Source organism: Triplophysa dalaica, chromosome 5, assembly GCF_015846415.1.
Source record: "Triplophysa dalaica isolate WHDGS20190420 chromosome 5, ASM1584641v1, whole genome shotgun sequence".
In the NCBI taxonomy this organism is placed as follows: domain Eukaryota; kingdom Metazoa; phylum Chordata; class Actinopteri; order Cypriniformes; family Nemacheilidae; genus Triplophysa; species Triplophysa dalaica.
This window is the reverse complement of record NC_079546.1, coordinates 9136739-9164436: the sequence shown is the minus strand read 5'-3', so window position 1 is coordinate 9164436 and position 27698 is coordinate 9136739. Positions and strand designations below refer to the sequence as shown.

The window sequence follows — 27698 nt, the reverse complement described above, 5'->3', positions numbered from 1 at the left end:
TCCATGTCTTTTTGGTTATTAATGCACTCCTTGTAATTTCCCACATGACATTGACTTATTTGTTTTAAATCTAATAATAAACTTCACATTGTTATATACATTTTTTTTTAGATTTTAACTTTTAAATATAAGCTCATTCATGTCGTGTATAAGGCGGGCGGTTCGAGCTCCTTGTATGGAGATGACCGCGTGATGATGATCGCTCGCAGATGGGGTGGGGACGCGTGTGGAAACTGATCTGCGCACAGTCTAAAACAGACTCTATAACGTGCAGACATACGGAAACACCCCACTCAGGATTCCCCACTTATTCCCCACAGCTCTGGAGATAACGTTTGAACAAATTTAGCCACGAAACACTCCAGAAGAGTCTAAGGGACCAGAAGCATATGTGGTTTGTTTGTGGAAGTATTTCTGATGGCGGCTGCTTGACTTCTTTAGAAGGTTTTTAGTGGATTTTAGTGGGAGAAACGCGCGTGTTGGATACGTCACTCAGAATAATGGACACGCTGAGATTCTCCGCGGCTCTTCTTCTCTTTGTGTCTTTATTCAGCCATGGAAACACAACACAGTTTCCAGACTCTGTGCTGTAAGTAGAACGCGTAAAACGTATGTTTGCTAACGTTGTTGACATTGTTATTTATCTCTTCTGTAGTTGTACATTGTGAAAGGAGATGTTCTCCACAAGTTGCGTTTGACAGCGGACTTTGTTGCGTTCATATGGGACACCTTTTGTGTTCCTTTTTGTGTACGTATACTATGGATAAACTTTGAAGAACGCGTCTCCAGACCCGTTCCGTTTAAATCTCTCTTGCGCGTCGCGTTTCTGGCTTTCTAATAACGCTAGTTATAAAACATTTGGCTTACGTTTTAATAAGACCAGAAACGAAAAGCATGATTAACAAAATACTTTTTCAACTATAGATGTGTGTTGGATAAACTTGACCTCCTCACATTCATTCAAAGCATGTCGTCATTTAGCTAATTCAGTCACTGTCAATGCGCGTCGCGCATCTTTTCGCAGAACTTTTACACACGACCGGGTGAAAACTTTCAAACTCTAAGCACATATAATTGTTAATGTTTATTGCATGTTGTCGTGTTTTATAATACCACTTTTAGAAGCAGACAAATGTCAATGAGTGGACGCACCCCCTATGACCCTTGAGTTATTTTTAGAGGAACGGAGCGTGTCACCTGTCTGTATTATTTCAAACTCAAACATGTGTCACACATCAAAACGCCTTTTTATTACTTGCTGTTTTAAAATAACATTGGCGTTGTTTGCCTGGTTTATTTGGACTATTTATTATTTATTTAGTGGCTTGTTTTAAACAAATAAACTGAATGATACTTAAGCAGTATAAACTATGGTTTTATCACACTAAATGAATGTGATTATATTTTACCGTGTGTAATACCGAAGTTTTATTACAAACACCATGGTTGAGCTACACTGGTTTTACTAAAAATAACCAGACAACTATGCTGACTAAAGCCATGGTTCTTTCTCTATGGGTTTTCTGCACTATATGTATCTAAGGCATGTCAGTTCTTCATGTTTTAAGATCTTTCATCTGCACACTAAGAGATGTATGCGATCTTATAAATACTACTGAAAAAGTTTTTTCTCGGTTTGGTGTGCTTCACCACGTCTTCAAGGTGATGTAAGACCTCCATTTGACAGAATCAACAGGAGGACAGCTCAAGGCATAGAGACAATCAACCGTCAAAAGCAACCAATCGGACAAGAGAAATATATAAATGACAGTCTGGTGTCCTCATGCCTGTTTTATCTGTTGTTATGTTTGGAAGGCTTTACCTGAAGTTAAAGTCAATGTGAAATCAAAACAGACTGTGTTCACTTTCTTAATCTATAACTACAGTGCTTGGATGCTATGGGAAGCATCTTTAAACAGCATTTTTATTTAACCAGCATTACAAATGTTACTTACTTTTCGGACCCCTTCAATTTTTAATTTCTTGACAAAATAAACCCACTTTTTAAATATTTTTGTAGTCATATTTCATCAAAACCTTTAAAAAAATAACATTGACTTTAAAAGAAGCATCTATTACGTATTTCTATTGAATTTGAGCATTTACAAATTAAATCGCTCATACATTAGTCTTCATTACTGTCCAGTGTTCTTCCTGTCCCCCCTCTGCCTGCTTCATGCTTCTCTGAGCCCTTCTCCTTCCCTGGCACTGATCTGTGTGTCTGCGTCTTCGTACCCAGACCCTAACCTCCTAATGCCAGAGCCTGTCTGCTTCAGATGTTCCATGACTGCGCTCCTCTTTCTCTCTCCGATCACCCCCCACCTCCTCCTAGTGTCTTCTGGCTCTTGCTGTTCTGTGAGGCAAATGATTATTGTCCTCGGATCCGAGTCTGACGTCATCCGTTCTGTCTCTGAAAGCTTCTCAGTGCAGGGAGCACATCCGTGCTTATTTGCTGTTGTTTGTCTGCTTCGGTTTGGCACCTGTCTTCGTCTTCATCTCTTGTTATCCTGCGTTTCATCTTCAAACATAGACTTTATTTGCATCATTTTATACTTTGTTAAAAAGTTGGTCCTGTCCCAAATGGGGTGTTTTGTGTGGTCTTGGCCCGCCAGCCCTTGTCTGTAAAGTCCAAGAGACCATCGGGTGTCACACGTGTCTTGTGAGGTTTCGGAGGGCCACTTTGCACCCTCAGTTCACCCTTTTGATGGGCATTTAATGGTTCAGCCATAACAAACTGTTACCCAACATGGCGTGGGGCAAAGAGTGACTCAGTGGCAGACCGCAAGGGCTGATGTTGCCATTTAAGACAGAGCCATTGAGTGTGATTTACAGCGTGAATTCTGTATTATTCGAGCATGTGATGTGTTTGGACCTGGAGCCTGTCTCATGTTTCAATTCCACAGCATAGATTCAAACGCTGTATGTGAGATTCTCTGTCGTCTGTTCCACTTTGACTTCAAACATAATCAAATTGAACGCTAAGTAGTTCAGCACAGGCCTTTCCCGTTACTAGGCTTATTCTTCCCATCTCCGAAAGGGGACCCTCTGGAAATCAGCCAGCTCGCTGACGCTATCTTTGGACTTTGGAGTTGTGGATCTTCTTTGTTCTGTATAATAGACGATCCTAAGGTAGAGTATTATGTTAAACTCTGCTGTGTACTGGGTAGTTCAAAGCGGAAAGCCATTATTGTAGGTTTATTTTCTGAGCCCTTTAAAAACAGCCAGGAGTTATTTCTGTCACTCAAATACAAAAGCATACTCAAAAACGCTGTCAAATTCAGGTCGAACAGTAATGGTCCAGAATGTCTCTCTTTCCAATGAATATTCTTTTGTATGTAAACAGCAAATATTATTTGCTTCTTTATTAAGATTGGTTCAAAGTGAGGAGTTTAATTGTTTTATGGTAATGTAATGTTCCCCCTGAAAAATGGAGACTAAACCATAGACCTTTACCGAATGTGTGTAATTGTAGATATTACTAACTAGCACACACCCTAACCCTGTCTGGATTCAAACTTTTATTGTTCGTTAATAAAACTTTTCTATTATTTTATGTAGGAATCTTTACATTGGATTGTTTTCCCAATATGGATGAGCCCAAAGGGATTTTTCACACACAACCATACGTAGTATTACTCTTTTCCAATTCCCCCACATCTAAAAATCAAAAACAATATTGTTCAAATTTTCTTTACATTACATGACACATGTTGATTTGATAACATCAATCACAATTATTGTTTACTCTTGTTGCATATGTCAGTATTTGCTCCTATTTGGAACTGCGTTGTTGTGGCTGCTCGGGAGCGTTTTTGAAGATCTTGGTTTTGTTTAATTTAAACATTACATTGAAACAGGAACAATGTGGAGAATTTAGCGGCATGTGGGGCGAGGTTACAAATGAATAATAAAACAATAATTAATATGTTGACGCTGTAAGTCATTTTTTTGTCATATCAAAGTACGCATGATGTATTGCATACATTTATTTATCTGTACAATCTGCACAAGACCCCCAACAAATGGAATCTCATGGATTCAAGCAATTGGTTTCATCCTGATTCTACATCATTTAAAGGAACCTTCTGCAATCGTTACATTCTTCTCATGTTTCCTCAAGTTAACTGGAGTCTAAATTGCTTGCATCTGCTTGGCTGGTTAAATGCCCGTCCCCTTTCTCTACAGGAAGCACATCTGCTTTCCACAACTAACACTGTTAGGATTGTACTGTGCAGAACTTCACAGGTGGAGAAAGCCAAACAGTTAATATTGTTTGCGTTTAACGTTAGTGTGCTGTTTCCACAAGTGCTAATGGAAACGTGGGCCCATATCCCAGAATCCTTGCACATGTGTGCTAAAGAGTGAATCCATTATACTCAAAATAACAGATCAATGCTCTTTTCTGAGAGCTTGTGGCTTTAGAAAGGAGACAGAGAAACAAATATTGATGTCCTGCGGCTCATTAGTATTGCATCAGAGATATTACACACGAGTTTCATACTGCGTGATTCAAGTGAAGTGGAGTTTGGCCATTCCCCCGTGTCCTCTGTCATCATGACATATGCCTAGAGAACTCCTACACACTTGATGTTTTATCCGGTTCGTAGACCATTTTCTTACAGATTGTTGTGTTTGAAAATCCCAGGAGATCCGCGGTTTTGCAAGTTATTTTTGCGAAATAATTTTTCAGAAATGCAGTTTGCCAACTTTCTTCGCTGATGCTGAATGTGAACTTTAGCAGGTGCTGCCACTCGATTGGCTGATTTGATTTGCAATGTGTCTTTCTGTCTCGCCAAAGCTACTTTTTTAGGTCTGTATTAGAGTACGATAGGTTTATGTTTAACCCTTTTGAACTCGGTGCATTGGACCTATCGCACATGTGCAGCTTAGACGTCTTTTGGCGAGACAAATGCTGGTGAGTTAGACAGATGTCCCAACCATCAGTGAAGGAAGGACAAAAAGAGAGACAGAAAGAACGAGAGATATATTCGTGGAGACAGGCAGGAATGCCAGAGGAGATTACTAATGTGTAAAGAAATCCTACACTTTCCTTGATGGACACACACATACACTTTTTAGTGCTATTGTTGAATGCACAAAGACATTATTTAGATTTCTGGCTCGGATATAGCGATTTATTCTGACACAAATCTATTTTAGTAAGGAATTTAAATATGAGCACCTGGGTTAAACTCAGACAGAAAGAGAAAGAAATGCATTTTGCATGTTTTACAAGACAGGCTCAGACAGAACGTCTCATCTTACAAAATGTTTCTTTACATCTTCATTGTTTCATTTATTCCTTTATTTTTCATAGTATTTCCAATACTCTTTTCTTAAATATTTTGCTCGCAGAGCCACACAATCAACCTGAATTACTGTGATACTCACTTACACACACTGGCCTACATACTGTAAATGAGGGCCTGAAAGAACATCAAAGCAAACCAGCTCGGTTTTAACAGTTTCTAATAATATAATAGACTGTATTAGGAGAACATTCATGGGCGTTCACAATGTCACCATGACTTTGTCTGGTTCCCAGCCCCTCCCACTTGAGCACAGCAGCATTGAGAGGTTTTAAATGTCTGTAATGTTACTGTGCTGAATTTAGCATTTTCATATTTTTAGTCCCTACGGGCTGTGTTTTGGAAGCTGTTTAAAAAGACAACTGTACATCATAACATTACAGTGGTAAAGTATGTACTTGTAATTGGTCCATATGCTTAGTTCACCCCAGACATTGATAGTACTTAAGTATTTTTGTTTTACTATACTTTATCAGTGTGTTTTAATTTTCTTTGAAAAGATTTTACTCTATTACATTATAAAGCATATTTTGAGCTTTTTACTTCATTACTACTTTATTACTGTACTTTAGTATTAATTTATTTAATTTCATGAAAGGAAGTGAAGTACAAAGTATGATAAATGCTATATAATGTAGTCAAGTAAAACATTTTCAAAGTAAAAACAATCGAAAAAAGAAGTTTAATAGCAAATTAAAGGTAAAATGTTAATATAGTTCAACAAGCATTGATTCCTTTGTATAACCCCTCTGATTTTTTTGGTATAGTGTTTGTTAGTTTAACAATAGTTTAGGTTATTATGAACATCCTTGTATATAAAGTTTTCTTGTTCTGAGAAAATGTGTAATCCTTGAGTATGTCAATACTCAATATTTACAATGTCTCGAAAAATTGTGATTATCACAATATAATTATTTATGCAAATTAATTTAAATTAAATGGTTTGTTCATGAATCACAATGGTAATTAAATTTGGTGACTAAAACAAATATAAAAATTATCATACTGTATATTTGATTAAAAAAACTGCTTTCTTTTGGTTTGCATCGTTTAATAAAAGCACATTTCATGACACATGAATAATAAGTCTGGAATCAGTGCAGAACATTATGTAACTAACAAGTGAAAAAAAAACACGTCTTTTACCTTTTCTAACTGTTACAGTGGAATATTAATCCATCGTTTTGCTTCACAACTATACTTTCACAAACAGATAAGCTTCATGTTGTGCCCAACAGTCACCCCCTAATAACAAGCTTAGACTAAATTTACATGGTTTGTTGTGTAATGTGTAAACCCCAGTATCGAAACTTTCCTCCAGATTTCCATATAAAAATATTTACAGCTGTTTAAATGATATATCTGAGCTGAAACATCTCTGCGGTTGCACACTATGTACTGCACAGTGATACTACCAAGTGTGGTTGGTCTGCTGGCCGTAATAAGGAAACTGAATTCACTGAACTGAATAAAGATAAAGGAGATGAAGAGGAGAAAACAGAACAGTGATTTGTGTTTATCCGTGTGTGTTTTTATAGTGTTGATGGGAACTGAAGCCAGAGGTCGAGATGTGGGGCTTTAAATCTGACTCATGTAGTCTATTTAAAGGCTGCTCGATGTATCACTTACTCTGATTGGCTGGATACATTGTGTGCTGCGTCTAATAATTGGTTGTTCAGGCGTCATGCCTTATCTGACAGGATGTTGACACTGCGTGGGTTGTTTGTTCCCACTATCTGTTACCCTCTGATTGCCTTTTTGTTTTCTTCTGTGCTTTTGTCTTACCACTTGATGCTTGTGCTTTACTGTAAACAAGTGGCACCTGTTGCTTCGACCTCTGACCTGTAACCTGTTGTTGTGGAGACCTCTGATGCTCTAAATTTCCACTAAGAGGTCATTTGACTCACATTTCAACAATGTCAGTCCAACAGTAAGGCCAACGACAATATATGGCTGACATTATTTTATCAACAAACTGTTTTCACACTTTAAGAAAAATTGTTGGCCCAACTAAAAAATAGGTTACCCGGTTGCCTTAAAATTTTGAGTTAATTCTACTTAAGTTAACTAATATTTTTAAAATATTTATCTTAAAACTTTAAGGCAACCATTTTTTAGCTTAACCAACAAAAAGCAACAAATTATTTTTACAGAATATTATATCCATCTACACTGAAAGTGAAATAATGCCCAACGCTGCACATTAACACCGTGTCTACACCGGACACGACACCATGCCACATCCAGTGTGGACAAAATTTAAAATCTTAATGGGTTTTAACGAGTTTCTAATGTCTTTTGTCGTGTTGTGCCAGTCGCGTCCGATGTTGACACGGTGTAACAGCCAATCAGAGAATGCTTATCTCAGAGTGCAAAATGCTGTCAACAACATTCTATGACCCACCAAGATAAGTAGTTTCCTTCTTAGCAAATGTCATGGAAACAAATCTTGTACTTGAACTGACAATTACACAAAGAAAATGAAGTTTGGAGTCTCGAATGTGCCAACCCATGTGTATTTATATAATGTTTTACAGGCCGCTGGATTGCCCCGGCTTCCCTTTTCTCCAGAGGATTTGTTTAGAGGAGGGATCAAAGGGGCTCTTATCTCAATTTTCCATTTACCGCTCCAAGTTTCCGTCGTCACATCCATTTTCCCCAAGCTTGAGCCGAACATTTGTGTGCTCTGTGTTTCAGTCTCTGTGATGGTTATGATCACATCATGGTGACCGTATGTGATTCCTTGTGTGATGTACTGCTATTGTAATATTTAAAAGAACATTTCTCTAAATTAAAAGGGGCTGGCAGACATTTCATGTCTTGATTAGGTTTTGAAGGAACAACGTTTGGCCACTTATGAGCCTTAAAAATGATTTGATGATTCATCTCAGTAGGTCTCAAGAGTGTAGGAGACGACTTTGTTCGGCATAAAGCTTCACATAAGATAAGAAAAACACAAATGAGATCTCATCAATATCTCTGTCTACATCTTCTGCCTCTCAATAAGAATGTGATATGCTGTAGATCCTGGCATAATCATTCATTCATATGTCAGAAATGCTGTACGCCTGTACAAGTTGGTGCTCACGGGGAAATATACTGCCTTTCCACACATGTCTCGTCTTCTCAAATTACACTTTTTTATTAGAAATCATTTCCGTTACAGGCTCTCCCCAGACTTTTTACCCTCCGAAAAGAGGGATATTTTCTGACTTTTAGTCACACGATTCATGATGATGTTGACAAGAGAAGCACTCAGATACAGGTTCACTTATGTAGCCCCCCTTAAAACCTCTCTTTCTCTCTTTGCACCTCCTGCTTTGCGTTAAAGGGTTTATTATAAGGCTGTAGTGCCCTAAGATGGAGGTGCTCAGCATGTTGTCTGCTCATCAGTTTTAGAGCGGTGTTGGGTATTTTAAACAGCAGATGGTTGGTCAGCAGTGGGCTAATCTAAGACTCTGGGAGGGGTCGAAGAATGAGTAAACGCTGATGTACAGTAAGAGATACTGCTGCGTTATATGACTGTCTGGCAAGATAATACCTGAAAGAAACCCTAAAGTTTCTTTGGTCTTTGCGAAATTTTCGTTTGCGTTTTACGTATATGGCGTTCATTTGTACGGTGTCTCTGGATTGTCAAAACGCCTCTCAAAATGCTTGCTACGGATGTTGAAAACACAGAAAATCGAACTCAGTCCGAATCTTTTATGACGGACGAAAATTTCGGAGGTAGTTTGTATTTATCGTGCAGAAATTTCGGACATAAATTTCGAACCCAATGTGCAATGGCTTTAAGGCTTGTATAACTGACTTTAAGGTGGGCATGATTCACGATGGATCTTTTTGAAAGGGACGGTTCACCCAAAAATGCAAATGATGTCATTGTTTATTCAAACTCATGTCATTCAAAACCTTTTAATGACTCTTTCTTCCGTTGAACATGAGAAGAAATTTTGAGAAATGTCTCACTGGTTTTGTGTCCATACAAAGGAATTCAATGGGGGGCCATGTTGTTTGGTTTCGTTAAAATATCTTGTTTTGTGTTCTGCAGAGGAAAGAAAGTTATACAGGTTTGTTATGACATGAGGATGAGAAAACGATGAGAGAATTTTTGAGTGAGCTATCCCTTTAAAACGGGTCATTTCCACTTACGACCCTGTATAAAGAAGAATAAAGAGCATCTGTATCAAGTTTGTCTATGGTTCTGCTTAACATCGCTGAACGTGCAAAACAGGTGTTCTCCGTTTCCCACCGCAAATCACACAGCATGTGTTAAATCTTTCTGGAGCATCAGTTTATTGGGAAAATCTTTATACTAACTAAAGTGCACGCAGTTTCCAAAGCATGTTTAAACAGTCACCTAATACGTTTTAGTGTGCATGTCATGACAATCTCAAGACCATTTTCTTTTTTTGTGGTAGATTACATAAATTAGGCCTATAAAGAGTAGTTTTACAGAACTGTTGTTTGATTGGATGTTATTCATCCAGTGCATGATAAAATGTGATCTGATTGGTCCCTTGTGTGCACAGGACCAAGAAATGGGCAGAGCAGATGCAGGAGGAGCTGATACAGTTGATCGATGCTGAGAGTGGCATACACACTCTCAAAGAGGTAAGATCACACATGCCTCTGCCTTTTAGCACATGCTTTACACATATTTTATATGCTTCCCATAAAAGTGCATCTTGGAAGGTGAGTCACATTAGATGGGAATTAGTGGTATTTGGCAGCTATTCAAGATGTTTGGCACCACAGATACTGTTATACCACAGTATTAGGTCAACATGAACACCTGTTTACTACATGGCAACTGTGTGACACACTTTCCTTCTTATGAGCTTCACAAAATTGGAAATGACAAAAGGTTTGTCATTCTGAAAGTACATGTTCAATTTACAACTGGAGAAAGCCAAATAATTATAATAAAAGTGATAGTTTAACCAAAAATGTTTATTATCATCATTTACTCACCCTCTTGTCATTTCAAACTTTCTTTCTTCCGCAGAATACAAAAAAAATGATATTTTGAAGAATGTTGTTAACTGGCCCCCATTCAATTGCATTCGTATTGTGTCCATACAAAAGAAGTGAATTAGGGCCTGTGATGTTCGGTTACCGACTTTCTTCAAAATATCATCTTTTGTGTTTTGCTGAAAAAAGATATTCATAAAGGTTTGAAATGATATGAGGGCAGGTAAAATATGACAGAATTTTCATTCTTGGGTGAACTAGTACTATTACTTTTATCAATGCCTCCTTTCTGCTGTTTAACATGGTGGGGGTCTATAATGGTACAGGTGGTCATCCTCTAAGGGTCGTGGGAGTGTGATGGAGTTCCTTGCTGTTAAAATGAAAATGATTGTTCTAGAATAATTACCAGTTTGGCATATTCTATAATCAAATACTTTACACAAGTCATTCATTTTATTCAATTACGTTTTTTGTTAATTGGCTAGTTTTTCATATTGGTTTGATGAAAATTATATACAATCACTCTTTTTTTTAAGCACCATATAGAAGTCTGGATACATTTTTTATGTGATTAATTAGATTTACATGTACTTTTAAAATGTTACCTGTCAGGTCTATAACAGTTTTGATCTTTCCTGTCTTTTAACTGTTAAGAAAGAGCTTCTGAGACGCTTTTAAACAAGCGGAACAAACCAATAGAAAGTTAAAGTTATATGTGTTTATAAAATCTCTCTCTCTTTCTGTCTCTCTAAGGTTTTTTTGAAACTTCGAACTTACTACACTGTAAAAAACAACAATGCTTCAAACCTGGTGGCAAATGCTGCATTTGAAATTGAGACGCTTCTCTACAATCGCTCCAAAGCTTTAAAAGTAAGTACTCATTATGTGGCCATACTCATACATTTCGAGTATACATTTGATGTCTTTAAAAAAAAAAAACATTTGCATATTATACCATATCTTAGCCAGACGCAAAGGCACAACATTTTCTAAAGAAGTTTTTAATATATGATCTATTGTTGCTTGGTGGGTATAACATCAAGCAGCATCCGGATAGGACGTAGTGTAGCACATACTTTCCTTAAAGACTATTTAATAGGTACAATGTTCTAGTACTAGATTATATACTGCTCATTATTAGGAACTAAGCGAATATACCATTCCATACAGTGCTTGAATTGAAGGAGGTCTGGGGGATTCAGGATTAGGCATTAGGGACCCCCTATAAGAGGTGAAAAATTGATTTAAATATTATAATAATAATTTCAAATCTAAAACTTGTGCAGATAATATTGTGAAACAATTATTAACTATATTTAAGTCTGTAATGTCTGCAATTTTGTTTCAAACAGAGATGGCGATATAAAAAGAAAAGTTACAGATTAAATCAGTAAAGGTTATTTCACACTGATTATTATTGGTTAGAAACGCAGATGCAAGGGATTCCTAGGGAACATGCAGTTAAAGCATACAGCTTAAATGCACTTTAAGTCACTTTGGATAAAAGCATCTACCAGATGCATAAATGTAAGCAGTGCCCTTGAAGTGCAGGTGATGTATACGGCAGTCTCTATGGAGTTACTTTTATCAGTGGTGATTAAACACATCGCTGACAGACAACGCTAAATGAAAGTATTGACCTTTAACTCTCTCTTTATTTTCCTTCTTTTCACTGCTGGTTCTTCTTATCACGTGTAATTGGCCTGAATTAAGTGCTCTTATTTTAATGGATATGGAAGCATCGCAGATCTAACACACCTCATATGATGGAAACAACTGCTATTAGGTCACTGGATCTCTTATGGGGGATGGCTCTTTGCTTCTGTGTCCATTTGTGTGTGTGTATTTTTGGCTAACTGTCTCTACTTGCACTCAAAGTGGCCGTCCTGGTCACCGTCCTCTTCTTAACCAGTTTAAAATATCCTTTATACAGTGCCGACTACACAACAGACTACCTAATTTATGAAACAAATAAAAAGCATAACGGGATCTGAATCTGTTGCTTTTAATCTTTGTGCTTTTGGCAAGAGGTCATCGTTCTCGCATAGGATGACCAAACGTTATGTCTTATTCTAATCAATATCTATTCAGATATGTCTGACTGAGCCTGGGTCATCTTGAGGCAAAACGGGATTGTGGGATGCTGTGATTGGATTAGACGGATTGATTGATTGACAGCTTGCTTAAGTTGATCAGTGGGGGTTTTTAATTTGGATCTGTCCGTCAGCAGCTGTCCACACTGTCCGTGTGAGTCCGAAAGACGTCGCTTGATGTGCGATCAGGATGTTATGCCATGTACCAGGAAATGGAAGGTGCAGGCTGCTGACGGAGGCAGTGTTTAAATCATGTTAATGCCTAAACTTCGATTGCTTGTGTCACTCTTTTGTGTCCCTCTTCTCTTTTGTTCATCTGCTTCTGTACAATGTTACATCATTTGTGATTGACCTTTCTACTATGATATTGAAATCAGAGCAGTACTTTAACAAGCATGTAAATTACACAAATTTAATCAATAAAATACGATTTTTTTTAATGAATTAATTTGACTACATTTTGATTTATAATTTTTGGACGTACGGTACAGTATGAGTGTATTTATACTTGGCATTTCCGGTTTTATTCTTCAATAACCTTGTTCCATTAAATTCTGGGTTTGCATTCTTAGAGGGATGAAGTGCCTTACTTATCTAAAGTATATACTTTTGGCCAACTTCTGTGCTGTCTTCCTTTGGGAACAGCCTTTGTTTTCGGAGCATGACTAAAATGCATGTTTGTTAAGCAAGTTAAGCTTTAAAACAAAGTTTGTGTGTATGTATTATATGGTAATTCCATGAATTACAGTGCATTATCTACACCAGACCAGTAGTCATTTTGTTAAAATACGTGTAATGTTTGACAGGGTTGTGTAAATAGCTCCCGAACGCTACAGATCATCTGAAACAATATGGCTAAAAATCCCTCTAAAATTGTACAGATCATTGAGAAGAAAATGAAGTCTGTTTTTGCAGTGTTTAAAATCAGTCTGGACCAGTGCTTGCGTTTTCTGAAGTGGGCTATAGCAACTAGGGACTTAGCATGTTTGTGATTGTATTTGCACTTGCCTAGTAACACCTTAGCAACCACATAGTAACATGCTAAAATAGCATTTAAAAGTGACCACATAGAAATGCTTTGGCAACAACCAGGTGACAACCTGTAAGGTACCTTTGTCTAAAAATGTAAAATCTAGTCTTCTATCTAGTCTATCTTTGAAAGGATGATGTTTCTATGTCAGAGTGTCCTGTATGTGTATATCTTTGGGTGTGAGGTTTTAATCTGACCTCTCATTCCTTTTGGTCCAGTTTGATATCACTGCCCTAACCTAACTCCTCCTTGATGTTTAAGCAATAAATTATTTAGCTTTTTCTTTTGATGGATCGGAAAGGTCAAATTTAGTTAACTGCTCCCTCCGGAGTACCTAGACAATACATACACCACACAATACATCACCTTTGAAACCCCACTGGTTATAGTTTCACATTCTTATCATGTCTAGACTTCTTCTCTTTTTAATTCACCTGCTCTCTGATTCACAAAAGGATGATATATTTCCCCTGGAATAGCCCAAAATAGCAGGATATATTTACAAATGATGAAGATATTCTCCCAACTCCAAAAGGAGTCTTAGTCTTACGCAATTTCTGTAGAAGTCTGTAGACTGTAAGAAGGTGAAGTGCACTTTGGTAAATGTCCGGAATTAGTCGCTCATTGCAATAAGGTAGACTGAGGGATTCAAGGACGGAGGAAGGGTATGACGTCAGATATACAATACCCATAAGCACTCTGATCTGATGTCCAAGTACTGCATATTGAAAAGGAACTTTATTGAAATTAGAAATAGAGACATTTAACTTCGAAGGGAAGATTTAGTTGCAGTTGTGCTACCAGATGCATCAGTGGCGGCTTGTCGCCATGACGCTTGGTTGCTAATGTTGCACTGCTACATAAAGAGATGCTGCTCAACTGAACGGTGCAAGTAATAATGAAATAAATGATGGAAGAATCCAGCAAACTTCCCAACCTGATCTCACATGATGAAGAGTTAGTGTGGGAGCTGGAAGTATCTAATGTGAACCAATGTAGAGCTGAATAATAACAGAGCTGTCCACCCACTGTGGGCCTTTTTAGGAATTTGTCCAGTTTGAAAACCCTGCACAGGGATCTTTAATAGGACGTTAGGAACCATTAATGCACTCTTACATGTTTAACATTTGTAGAAAGGTTCACTTAAAGGAAGGAAGGAGACGGGAACCGGCAAACATTTAAACATTTAATAAAAAAATGTAAAACATGGTGGGAAATGTTTACGGTTATATTAAAAACTCCGATTCTCCGATTCTACAATCATCTTCAAAATCGTTGTGCACTTTTACATTTAAGACTTCGTTTAGTTTGTACAAGGCAAAATTCACCCACCAATAAAAGATATGTCCCTCATGTCTGTAAATTACTTTCTTCTGTGGAACACCTGAAACTATTTTGAGAAACGTTTCCGTGGTTATGCGGCTATACAATGGAGTCCAATGTTGTTTGGTGACCGATGTTCTTCTAAATATCTTAGTTCTACAGACAAAACTAAGGCCCTGTCCACACAAACACGGGTATTTTCAAAACCGCAGCTTTTTCTATGCGGTTTGGCTGTTCGTCCACATTCGAACACGTTACCCTGTCACTTAAACCTAACTTCCTGTCCTGATTTAACGGATAAAGTGATAAATCTTGCGTTAAGTGTTTCTCCCCCATAGAAGTCCATTTTAATGAAACTGCTTAACGACCACATAAAGACAAATTTCTATTAAACGTAAGTTGTTATAAACACAAGCTAATGTAAAAAAAAAAAAACTTATTCCAGGGACAATAATAGTCTCACGTTAAGATTGTACTTCATGGAAGTTCAATTTAACCAGATAACATGGCACAAGGGAGCGAGAAACTGAGAACATTTTTCTATTATTATGTTTATGTTTATGCGTGATATCAGTGATAAACAAATGTATTTATCTTGGTTTTCCGTGGTTGTTGTTTTGTTAGCTGTTTCCTCATAATGCACTTCTATGGGGAAGAAACGCTTAACCTATTTATCCATTTAATAACAAGGGCTTGTTCTTTTAATGGAAGCTAGTGTTTATTACAAGTACAATTTGACAGAAATTTGGGCTTACCTGTTGCATTTCACTTCTCTCTCTGCCAAGCCATTGCAGTTTCCTCCCGATAGCCAACATGGCTCCATTTCCCATCAGCCTTTCCCAGGATCAATAAGATTAAGTGGAATCAGAGTCTCTTATTTATAATTTGTGTTTACTCAGACTGTGGCACTGTACTAAAAGGTGAGAAAACTGCTCGATTACCATTACTGTATTTCCTCAATTTTTTTGTTTTTGAAACTTTGACTAGAAAGGATGGCTATGCTGTTTCAAACACACACGTTGTCAGTTTGTTGTGCCGTTCATGCTTTGTTGAATTTACAGTAATTACTCCTCATATTCTAGCCAACGGCTGTTGCAACCAGAAAGTAATAAACAAAAATATGACAACAAAGACAGTTCAGACCCCCCTAAAGCAACTTGGCTGAATGACACATGTTTGCGACAGCAGGGTGAGATGACAGATCCGCCCCGCAATGCTTCACGCCACTTCCTCCATGTGGCAGGATTCAAAGGCTAATTGACTGATGTTCTGAGATATTGTCCACGCGGAAGACGTTACATATATATGCTTATAAATAGGTGAAGAATCATTTCGGAATCGAATCATGACCCATTAGAATCGATTCTCAATCAAATAGTGAGGGACCAAGCAATTTCAGCCCTATTTGCAATTTATATTTTCCTTTTTTGACCCAACCATGGGTTGAAAATAGCCCTGCATTTATATTTTATTAAACATTATTGATCATTGCTATCACATCTGAGTCCTCAGATGTACTTGCTTGAGACGACATGACACTGATGCTGGTTCTTATTGAAAGAATATCATGAAGACAGTGACGCATTGCTTGAGAATCTTTGACAGCCCTCCTCGGATGCTGTTGCAGCAGAGGCCTGTGTTAAGACAAACACACACCCCTGATCTTTCTAACGAGACCACATCACTCGGGTTGTTATGGCAACGGCTCATCGGAGTGTTTGGCTGAGTGCTTAGACCCTGGGGTCAGTGGGTTATTATGGGATGTCTGAAGTGGGAGAGGGGTTTCATCATCTAGCAAATCGTTACTACGTTCATTACCCCTGAAGGAGAGAGCGATTGAAAAATATTTGAGGTTTCTTGTAATGGGGATACTTTGGTAATAACTACGAAAAACCTTTATTACTATGTAAAAGGACAAATATATACTATATTTGGTCCCTACAATGTGCTTAGCCGTCGAGAGACTCTCAGATTTATGCAATGAGTGTTTTATTGGCTTTGAGTGGTTTGAATAACGTTAATTAAGTTTTTCTGATATGGGAGAGTAGAGAGATATCATGCTGATGGAATAATAAGAAGAGTTTTAATGTCTTCAAGTTATGGCAGAATGATGAGATCAGTCCATGTCAAGATTGTAATTATCACTCATGTACGCTTTAAACTGTGACTATATTGGTGGCATGCCAGTTCAATAATTATAAAATAAAAGTCAAGGTGACTTCAAAATTCTTCCCATTAAGGTAGTTTTGGAAGCTAATGTGACTGCATTTCCCAATATGGCAACACAAAAATGCTAGAATGCATAACTACATCAAAGTAGAATTCAGGAATAGGAATCTTTTAATTTTAGGAGAATCTTTCTTCCCCGATTGTCTCCTTTCCCAAATCTTTTGGAAACATCATAATTATACAAACAAACTCGTATGTATGAACTTCTTAGGAGGACTTAAAGGCAGCGTGATATCCACTCGCAATATCTTTAAATCATTTACAATGACAGTTCTAGGCAAAACCGTTTCAGACTTCATTACAAACAGCAGTGAAATGACAAACTAATCACGCTTTATGCTTTTTTTCGGAGTCTCATCTCATAAAGTATGAACCGTGTTGCCAGGCATCAAATGAGTTTTTCTTAATTTTCTTTTGGTCCCCTTGGTTATCGAGATTAATTTGACGCCCCAAACCCTTATCTTCACATCTCATTTCGAGGGCAGTAAAAAAGGGGGGAAAAAGAAAAACGTTACGGCAGTGAGACGTGAAAGTTCCCACGGGAAATTAGGCGTACCGTACAGTGAGTTTGTCGTGCGGGTCAGATTTAAAGATAGTTCCATTATGCTGTTATTAACCTAATCAGTTCAGGAGTCCCGGGTTACACTGGTGTCTACTTTAAGTGTACTGTCAAGGAGGGGTTTTCTCATAGTTGCAGAATATAGAGTACAGGCTGAATGATGGTCATTCTGAGAAAAATGTGTCTATTTTATATTTCATTTCCTTTGATTTGATCAAAAAAGCAAATCATATCGAAACTCAGATTTGTAAGACTTTCATCTGTTTTGACTTTTATGTTGGGGTCTTGCTACGATAAGAGTGTTTATTTGGTTGTAACGTGTCTTATTTTAGTTATCCAAAAGTGCAGAGCTTTGATCCGAAGTCTATAGCAAGATGTTAGCGTGATTCACTTCCACAAGCATACATGCATCGTCTTGTTAATTTTATATCTGATTACTGTTTACGTGAAATATACGTTTGTGTGCATGTGTACTGTAACTTTCTTATTCCTTGTGTTTAGGAACTGGCCAGTGCTGCTGAGGCCCTCGAAATGAATCACCAATGGAAGGATGATATTAGCGTAACTCCTCACATTTACATTTTTTGAAACACATAAAAGCAGGCACACATGCCAATGAAATGAAGTCGCAGAATCTTAATGGAGTCAAATGACATGATTAAAAACGTGTGTTTCTGGTGTAAATATTTCTGTGTTTATACGTTTACAGTTAGTACAAAACTGTGAGTTTTGTGACTTTGGAGGTCTTATACATTAACACACGGATATATAACACACTAAATCGAAGGCAAACATTGTGTGAAAAAATTAATTTACAAAAAATCTAACTTTCTATTAAAATATTCTTTTTAACTTGTTATTCATTAACTATCAGAATATGACACACAAACACACAATTGCAATGTCTGTTAGATTGTAGATGCAAGACAATCCTGATCTCTAAGACCATGCACCTGCACTTTCATTCGTATGAACTGAAATATCAATTCTAATTTGCACATAAACAGATCTGTGATATCTGTGTCTGAATAAACCATCAAAATGTGTTTCCCATTCATATTTGCTTTTAAAAATGCGATCAGACTGTGGGACGAATCCAGTCTAAGTCTAAGGAACATCCCCATTTTGAAGAGATGGTGGTCTAGTGGGTTAAACCACTGAACTGGTAAATCAAAAGGTTGCTGGTTCGATCCCAGCAGCCGCCACCAGTGTGTCCTTGAGCAAGACACTTTACTCCATGTTGCTCCAGGGGGATTGTCCCTGTAATAAGTGCACTGTAAGTCGCTTTGGATAAAAGCGTCTGCCAAATGCCTAAATGTAAATGTAAATGTAAAGCTAATAAGTGGATCTGAAAAGGTAGACATATAGTTTCAGGCACAACAACTATAATGATAGCATTGCATTCATAAATGCACACGTGACGCGTTTTATTGAGTTATTGATAGAATGCTGGTGACATTAAGTTCAGCGCTCAATCTCAAGGTCACAGGCTTAATTCCATGTAGGGGTGACTTGTGAATCCGTGTCTCAGGGATTAGTTTACTACAGTCTGAAAACACTTGATTAGTAACTTAACAGGACAAGTGGCACCAGTCGGTGATGATCCACTCCTGTGTCTCTAAGGCAACCGTAAGTCAAATAGGGAACTTGCATGTTCGCGCCCCACTATTGCTGGTCCTGACAGCGCCCTCACACAGTGAGGGCAACAACCCCAGCAGACATACACACACCCTGAAGTAATATTTTACATCAATGCTGGGTACAAAAATTCAATAAAATCTATTTGTCTATGTGAGTTACAAACCTCTGCTTGTGTAACAATATACTCATTAATACTGTTATAGGTAAATAATAGAATATTTGTGTCAAACGCAATATAATTGTAGATATACTAGATATTTATTTATTTATAATATGAACACATGCACAAACACACAATCCTACAAAAAAACATAAATAAAATACACAAAAATCTGATTTGACGTTTTGATATCTTTACATATGGCTCACATGGAACTGTGTAGGTCCACATTTTGTAGGCTGATTTTGGATGGCAATCTGTGAAATTGTACAGGGTACAATATAAAAAAATTAAATAAATTATAAATATATAATAAATAATAATAATAAATTATTTAGCTAAATAATTTATAAACGTAAATGTGGGGAATGTACTGAACTTAAAGTATTGTAGATGCATATTCCATGTGGGCCTGAGTTCTTCAAATAAAACATTGCAAATTGAAAAATACAACATAAAAAACAAACTCACTGAGCTCTTTTGTCAACAGGAGAATGAAGTCACCTACTATAATGCCAAAATCAAGGTAGACCAATTTCATTGTTCATTACTAAAATGCATGTATTTACTTATTCACACTTTATCTGGATTTTCTTCAGTTTATAGGTAAAGTAGATACAGCCATCTAACCTAAATAGAGGCTGTTTTTCGTTGTTTTTTGTGTGCATATTTTCATGTCCTCAGTTATACATTAATGACCCAGAAACACACTTCTCCCAGAACCAGACCACACAAGAATTCAAAGAAGATCCTGATTTCAAGCGGCGAGTTTCATACAACGAGTCAGCAGTGCACATCCCCACTGACATCTACGAGGGTTGTAAGTATATGATGACAGACTACATACTACAACATACTACTACTAAACAAACTACATAAAAGAAATCACCTGAAATCAAATGCTGTTGAAGTACAGTATGTGTACTACATTCAGTGTATGCGATCTATCAGAATGAACGTTCCCAAAGCTGTTTGCATCGAACTGCTTTATTGAGCTTTGTTTGTGTGATGTTGCATCTGTATGCACACAGAACATACAGTATCTATAGCCTCTTGTGCTCGGCTCTTGTTGAAAGAGTTGCACGAAACACGCGAAATATTCACAAATGTGAACTCGGATGAGACGCCTGTGATCTTTTATGAATGTATTCCTTTAACAAAGCCTTGCGGCCTGCGGGTCTTTCAAAAGGACAGAATGCAGAGGCTCGATTCAGGTATAAGACGGATTTCAAAGAGGTGAAGGACCATACGCTGGATATAAATGCGGGATGGTGAGGTGAGATGAGTAGAGAGGGAGCATGTGTCAGGAGACGTTGAGACAGCAGAGATGAAGTGAAAAGGTGCGAGGACAAACAAATGTAAGCGAGGGTTTGTTGTTCAGACTGGAAGAGAGGAGACGGAAGATGAGAGAGATGCTTTCATCACGCTAGGCTATAATTTCAAAACATTTTGTATATTATATTTTTGTGTAGTTTTAATCTCATAATAATGTTTTATGCAGTTTTTATATTTTTGTGTATTTTTAAAGTCCCAGTGAAAATTATAAATGATTTTTTCAAGAAATATTGCAGCATTTATTGTGCATAGCTTAGCAATGTGGGTCTTTGTGTAAATTACCAAAATCAAATGCAAACGTGAGTTAGGGAACAAAAATTCAAAATGTATCAATCTTATACATTTCCCTAAATATTTGCACTACATTTTTAAAAATAAAGGGGCTTTAAAGGTTCACAGCGATGCCATAGAAGAACCATTTTCGGTTTCACAAAGAACCTTTCAGTCAAAGAACCATCTCTGTCTTATTTGTTCATAATTTGAAGAACCTTTTCTCGCCACAAAGAACCTTTTTATGTGACAGAAAGGTTCTTCGGATGTTCAAGGTTCCTTTATGGAACCATTTAGACAAAAAAGGTTCTTCTATTGCATCGTGAAGCACCATAAAGAGTATGTATGTGCGTGTGTGTTTGTATTATCAGAAGCTTTGGGCTGTCGCTGAGTGTGTCTTATTAAGACATGTATCTGTGCTTTTGCCTCAACCCAGCGTGTCAGCTGTCAACTCAATCTCAAGATGGACGTAGAAACACTCTGACCATGTGTGTGAGATGGAGATCAAGCATGGTTACGCATACGCGCGTGTCTGTAACACTGCTCCTTCTGGCGGTGCTCAAAGTGCTCAGATTGTTTTTCTCTCCCATATTCTGTTGAATAATTGGCGTGATTCATTTAAAACGCTAAAAGTTTGGCTGTAGTAGAGAAATCTGTCTTTCCACAGCCTCTTTTTGTGTCTCTCTCTCTCTCATCTGCTTTTTTTGGATTTAGAAAATTGAGCTGTGAATTTTGTTCTGCAATGAACAGACTGCCACGAAAAGCAACTTGGCTTACAGATAAAAGAAGCTCTTAAAGTGATGGTTCACCCAACTTAAAAAAAAGAATTATCATTTACTCAACCTCCTATCATTCCAAACCTGTATGACTTTCTTTCAACCACAGAACATAAAAGACGATATTAGGAAGAAAATTGGTAACCGCACAGCGCATGTGAATGGGTGCCGGTTACAGTACATTTTGGTGTGGACGGAGAGAATTTTTGAACGATTCGTGATGACATTGGACAGTAATGAGATGTGATAACAATGATATTTCATACTTTTTATAGAAAGCGTTAAATAAGCTTTGGGCTGTGTGTGTGTACTGCCAATCTTTTTAAATGTCTTCACAACAGACAACCTTTAAGGACAGTGGCCCTTTCTGGTAATAAAAACCCTCATAAATCGGCCAAATCGTGTTTTTTCTCCTTCAATCTAATACATCAACAAGTTTGTGTGAGGTTAGGGGACAGACAACATCATTAGCCTGGTAGGAAAACATTGGCTGTCTATAAGATGTCCTCACTATATTGTGAAACAAAAGTGTGTGTTTGTGTGTGTGGATGTGTGCCTAATGCCTAACCTCGTAGTTTGGCAGTCTGATGGATGAACAACAGGAAGGGGTGTGAAACCACATCTGTATGAAATCATTCTCAGCCACACACACACACACACACACACTGTTGCTTGTTGTCAGCTCCTCCCTTACACTCTCATTCACTAATGCACTTCCTTTAAGGAACAGTAAATTATAATACCCTCATGAACTGGTTTTATTTAGATACAGCATTTCATTTTACAATGGCTAGGAGAATGTAAACAGATGATAGAATTTAAATTAAATAATTTATGTTGATAGAGGAGATGTTGTGTTTAGGAGGGATATCCCCTCATGTTTTGAATAAAAATGAAAATTTCTCACCCTATTGTCATTTCAGACCTTTATGACTTTCTTTCTTCTGCAAATCACGAAAAAAGATATTTTGAAGAACATTCTTAACCAAACAACATTGGATTCCATTAACTTCCATTGCATGGACACAAAAGGACATTTCTCAATATCTTTTGTGTAGAATTAACAGTCATATACAGCACAAGTTTTCAACGACATGAGGGTGAATGATGATTACAGAATTTGTATTTGTTTGGCGCACTATCCCTTTAACTCAAGCTTTTGAAACATTGCATAACTTATATTAATTACTGTAGGCCATTCTGAACTAAATTGGAGCGAAGTGAATTGAAAGGATCCAAGAAAGGAGAGAATCTGATTTTAAATGAATTAAAGAAGTGTTTGTGCCATGGACTGATATCAAACAAGTCCAATGAGTTGAGGTATCACGTCATTGACAAACTGCTTATGATGGGATACTCATGAAGTTAACCCCAACACTTATGAGCAGCAATCGCGATACTTGACACATTTTTTGTGTTTTATTTTGGCAGCGGCTATTTAAATAAGTGTAAATAGCAATAGATACGATTTACACTAAAAAGGCATCAGATGCTAGTTACACTAAGTTTAAATAACTTAATTTTAAGTTTTAAATGAATTTGATTGAAAACAGATGCCCTGGTGATCTGGTATGTTATAGAAAAAGGTAAAAGAGCGCTTTTGCCAAAGGTGGATTTGAACCTGGGTCTTCGACATCAAAGCTATACACACTTTACACCTTACATCATTCTCATACTTTCTATATTCCAATCAGATACTAGTGGGTGGAGTTAGTGCAAATAGTTTCTAGTACCAACAAGGCGGGTTTGTTGGACTTTTGTTTATAAGGTAAATACATGTAATATGTGTTCATAAAGAACACTGTTAAATAAAGTATTACTAAAGTATTCTTCACTGTTGTGATGTTAACATAGGAATATTCGAGCATCACTCTCACATAGATAATACAGCGTTTGATTCAGACTTTCTGGTAAAAATACTTCCATTCCCCCACTAATTCCATTAAAGCTGCATTAGCTAATAGTTCTTTCGCTCGCTTTGTCATTTCCCCTTCAAACTTCTCCTTTACACGTGTATCTCTCTGATTTAAAATTGCATGATATAATTTGCAGTTAGTGTGTGATGTTTCAATGATTTGGGTATATAAGCAAAGCTTTCTGAGAACTTGTTTTAATTCTCATAAGAAATCTCATAAGGTGCTTCATATTTGTGAGATATTTTTATACTTTTGCCCAAATACTGTAGGCCTACGTGTGGAAAAGACAGACTATCTAAGATTTAATTCTGACTTTGTGTATGTGTTTTTGACCAGCCGCTATAATCCTTAATGAGCTGAACTGGACGGCGGGTCTGGATGACGTCTTCAGGAAAAACAAAGAAGATGACCCTTTACTCCTGTGGCAGGTCTTTGGGAGCGCAACGGGCCTGGCCAGATACTTCCCGGGTAAACATTGGAATAATCGGGAACTACATTTTACAGATGGCTAATCACCATAACACCACGATTTGGACAAAGTCCAGTTATATTATGGATTTAAGATAAGCTTTCAAGCCATGTTCCCTAATGATATTTTTAAATGTTTAGTTTCGTTGACTACTTATTCTGTCAGGGTAGAAACAAACACATGTGTGCACATTATAAACACTGAGTCATTGCAATGAGCTGTCAGCTGTATCATCAGCTTTATGTTGATCTCAGCACAAAGCATTTCAAGTCACACAACAAAATACAAGCGCGTACTCAACTCATTATACAGCACCCACAAGGCCAGTTGTGCTCCATAAACCATTAACAATTAACTGTTAGGGAAATCATATTGTAGTATTCTTATTAAATTAGGTATCCTATATTTCCATCTCCCCTAGCTTCTCCTTGGGATGACACGCAAAATAACACAAATAAGAAGATTGACCTGTATGATGTACGCAGGAGACCCTGGTGAGCAAAGATGTTCTGTATGTCTGTCTGTGGGAGAGAAGCAGCAAACCCGTCCTCAAATCTTGAAACTTGTTATTTTAGGTAACTGGTTGTTCAATGTGTTTTAGATTATGACTTTATAGTGTTTGCGCTACGTGTGTGTCTGCAGGTATATCCAGGGTGCAGCTTCACCCAAGAACATGCTGATCCTGGTTGATGTGTGAGTTTATTGAGATTTTTCATTATGACTTTTTTGTTCGCGCTAATACATACATTATGTAGCTATCAAGTTTATTGTTTTTAAAATAAAATTAATTCTTTATACTACATACTTGGCCAATAATATTCATAATATAATATTTTTAAATATACAATATTTATTTTTATCAATTTTATATTTGCATATATTTCTGATGTTTTTCATGTATAACAACAATTTTCTGGGAGCTGGGGCGCCAGTAGTATTCCATAAATTTACTTTGGCCTGTACAATTACATTGTTTCCCCCTATGGTTTTCTTGTAAATTAGCTGTGTTTTCCTGTAATTCAACAGTTTTACGTATTTCAAAAATAGCCTGTAAAAAAATTCAGTTAGAAAAATAGAAATTTACCGGCAGCTGGGGCGCCAGAAATATTCTGTAAAGATAAAAATGTCTTTAAAATGAAGTGTTTTCCCTGTTCAATGTTCAGTCTTTCCTGTAATTTGACAGTGAAAATATACGTGTAAAAACTGTTAAAAATACAGTAAATTCAGTAAAATTACTGGTTTTTTTACACTGTGTTTGACAAATTCCACACTCTCCACTTAAAGACCTCACGTTACTTTTATATTAGACACATTTATTAGAATTAGAGAGAGAGAGAGAGAGAGAGAGTGAGAGTGAAATGGAGACGTATGTTGATTAAAGACTGACACGGTGTGGCACTAAGCCAAAGAGAGGTAAAAGCAACGAAAATGAAAAATCAATTTTTGGCTTTTTTTCTCTTGAAGCAGATTGAAAACCTTTGGCAGGCTGTTGGGTATCTGAATAATTTTTTAAATGAAGCGGTTCATGAATATCAACGTTGGATTTTTCCAAGCAGATATTAAAAACAAAACAAACACTTTGCTTCTTCCTTAGTGCACCTAAGACCATTACTCCAAATTTTGTCATCCCACATAATGTTTCTAAAATAATATTTTGGGTTCAAAAAACATGATGCAACATTATAGTCAGTCTGGGCATAGAGCTTAATATATCGATTCTTTCAATGAAGTATCAGATATGGCACCATATCATACAGAATTCATCACAATCAACATAAATAAATTATTAATTTAATATATATGGAATAAATGCATATTCATTTAATGGTTTTGTTTATACTTAATTTAGACAATCTAGAACTACAACTATAGTTTCTACAATACTAAACCTTTTCACATATACACATATGCATATCATTTATGTTATAAACATGTAATAAACATGTTATGACTATTTCTTTCTTTTTTGTAGGAGCGGAAGTGTGTCTGGACTGACGTTAAAGCTCATTCGTACTTCTGTTAGTGAGATGCTCGAAACACTGTCCGATGATGACTACGTCAACATTGTCTCTGTGAGTTTCAACCAAATTGCGCATCAATTATGCATCCTTTTCTCCTAATGTATTCGTGTGTGTTGGAGAAAATAACACTGTTGTTATACAGATGATAAACTGTAGCTTTTCCAGAATAGTCTCTAAAAATGAGGGTTTGTGAAGAATATGTTGAAGAAAATGGCTTTCCTAAGACTCCAAACGTCATATTTGGTTACATTCATGCTCTGCTTCAGTAAGGCACCTCTGAAACGGCAGGACTAAGAATTATTGCTGTTTTCCATCATCCCCTGCTCCCAAATCATTTATGAAATACAATGTGCATTTCATTTGGTTTGCGAGACTATTGACAGAAATAAATAACGCAATCTCAGCAGCAGGGTTTAGAGTAAATAAGTTTGATTTCTGTATGCATGTGTATTTCAATTAACTTTCTTCCTTAATTCCTTTAATGGCCTGGTTGTAATTCGTGTCTTGACGGCGGTTGTGAGACGGTAGCTTGACCGTAATGAAATAAGCAACAGGGCTCTAAGTATATTGCTGGGACTGAGCCATGGGACTTTTAGTCTTGAATCAAAATTATGAAACTGATTTTGTAATGTACTTTCTTTTTATGTGCGTGTGTGTTTATGCATTTTTACCAAGAACCTATTAACCACAATGCTAATGTATGGTTTCAGTTTAATAGTACTGCCAAGTCAATCGCCTGCTTTGACAGCCTGGTTCAAGCGAACGTCCGCAATAAGAAGATTCTGAGGGAGGCGGTACATAATATAGCAGCGAACGGCACCACCGACTACAAAGTTGGCTTAAAAGAGGCTTTCTCTCAGCTCTCCTCGGTAAGAATACAATAACGCACTATATACAATAATTCGATTTTTACAGCACAAAATGATTGAAAGTATTTACCTATTCCTTGTTTGTTTTCATTCAGATAAAGAATTTAGCAGTTCAGCTAGATAAATATATCTACATCTCTGTAAATCTATTTAGGTAAAAACAAACAGGAATGTAAAAAAAACATATAACAGATATAAATAAATATCCTTTTACAGCAAACATTCAAAATAAAACACATGAGATTCTGTTCTGAGCGCAATGTAGGCATAATGTAGTGTATTCCGCCATCTTGTGGCAGGAAAATCTTTAAAAAATACTTTTTTAGAGCATTGTATATTTTTCTTTCAACAGCAGAAGTGTATGTTAGAGTCTGATTTCAAATGAAACATAACCCCTGTCTATTATTTCTTTAACTAGTTAAACATTTCAAAGTCACACTGCAACAAGATTATCATGCTGTTTACCGATGGAGGAGAAGACAGAGCAGCAGACATCTTTAAAGAGTTTAACAACGATAAAAATAAGGTGACGGTCTGCACGCAGACACACACGTGCACATTTTAATGCTTTAATTGTACTTATAAAATATAGTATTAGTTAATAGACCTAGTTATTTATTTCATTTGTATTCTGTTCATTTTTTATTGTACACTTTTTCACTTTATTAAGTGTTAAACACACCACCTGCATGATTCAAGGGTCTTGAAACCATTTTTGCATCTTGTG

At 36.9% G+C, this 27698-nt stretch overlaps 1 protein-coding gene across 1 annotated transcript in view; it reads left to right on the top strand.

The window, feature by feature from the left end:
* Nucleotides 1–267: 267 nt before the first annotated feature.
* The window catches only part of cacna2d1a (calcium channel, voltage-dependent, alpha 2/delta subunit 1a), a 54452-nt gene continuing 27021 nt past the window's right edge, over nt 268–27698 (top strand). Inside the window, exons 1-12 of the mRNA XM_056747990.1 lie at nt 268–589; nt 9839–9920; nt 11034–11150; nt 18016–18075; nt 19806–19841; nt 20036–20135; nt 23949–24080; nt 24503–24575; nt 24724–24774; nt 26054–26153; nt 26813–26971; nt 27390–27497. Coding sequence (XP_056603968.1) covers nt 501–589; nt 9839–9920; nt 11034–11150; nt 18016–18075; nt 19806–19841; nt 20036–20135; nt 23949–24080; nt 24503–24575; nt 24724–24774; nt 26054–26153; nt 26813–26971; nt 27390–27497 — 1107 coding nt within the window. The 5' untranslated portion in view covers nt 268–500. The remainder of the gene's footprint in view (nt 590–9838; nt 9921–11033; nt 11151–18015; nt 18076–19805; nt 19842–20035; nt 20136–23948; nt 24081–24502; nt 24576–24723; nt 24775–26053; nt 26154–26812; nt 26972–27389; nt 27498–27698) is intronic.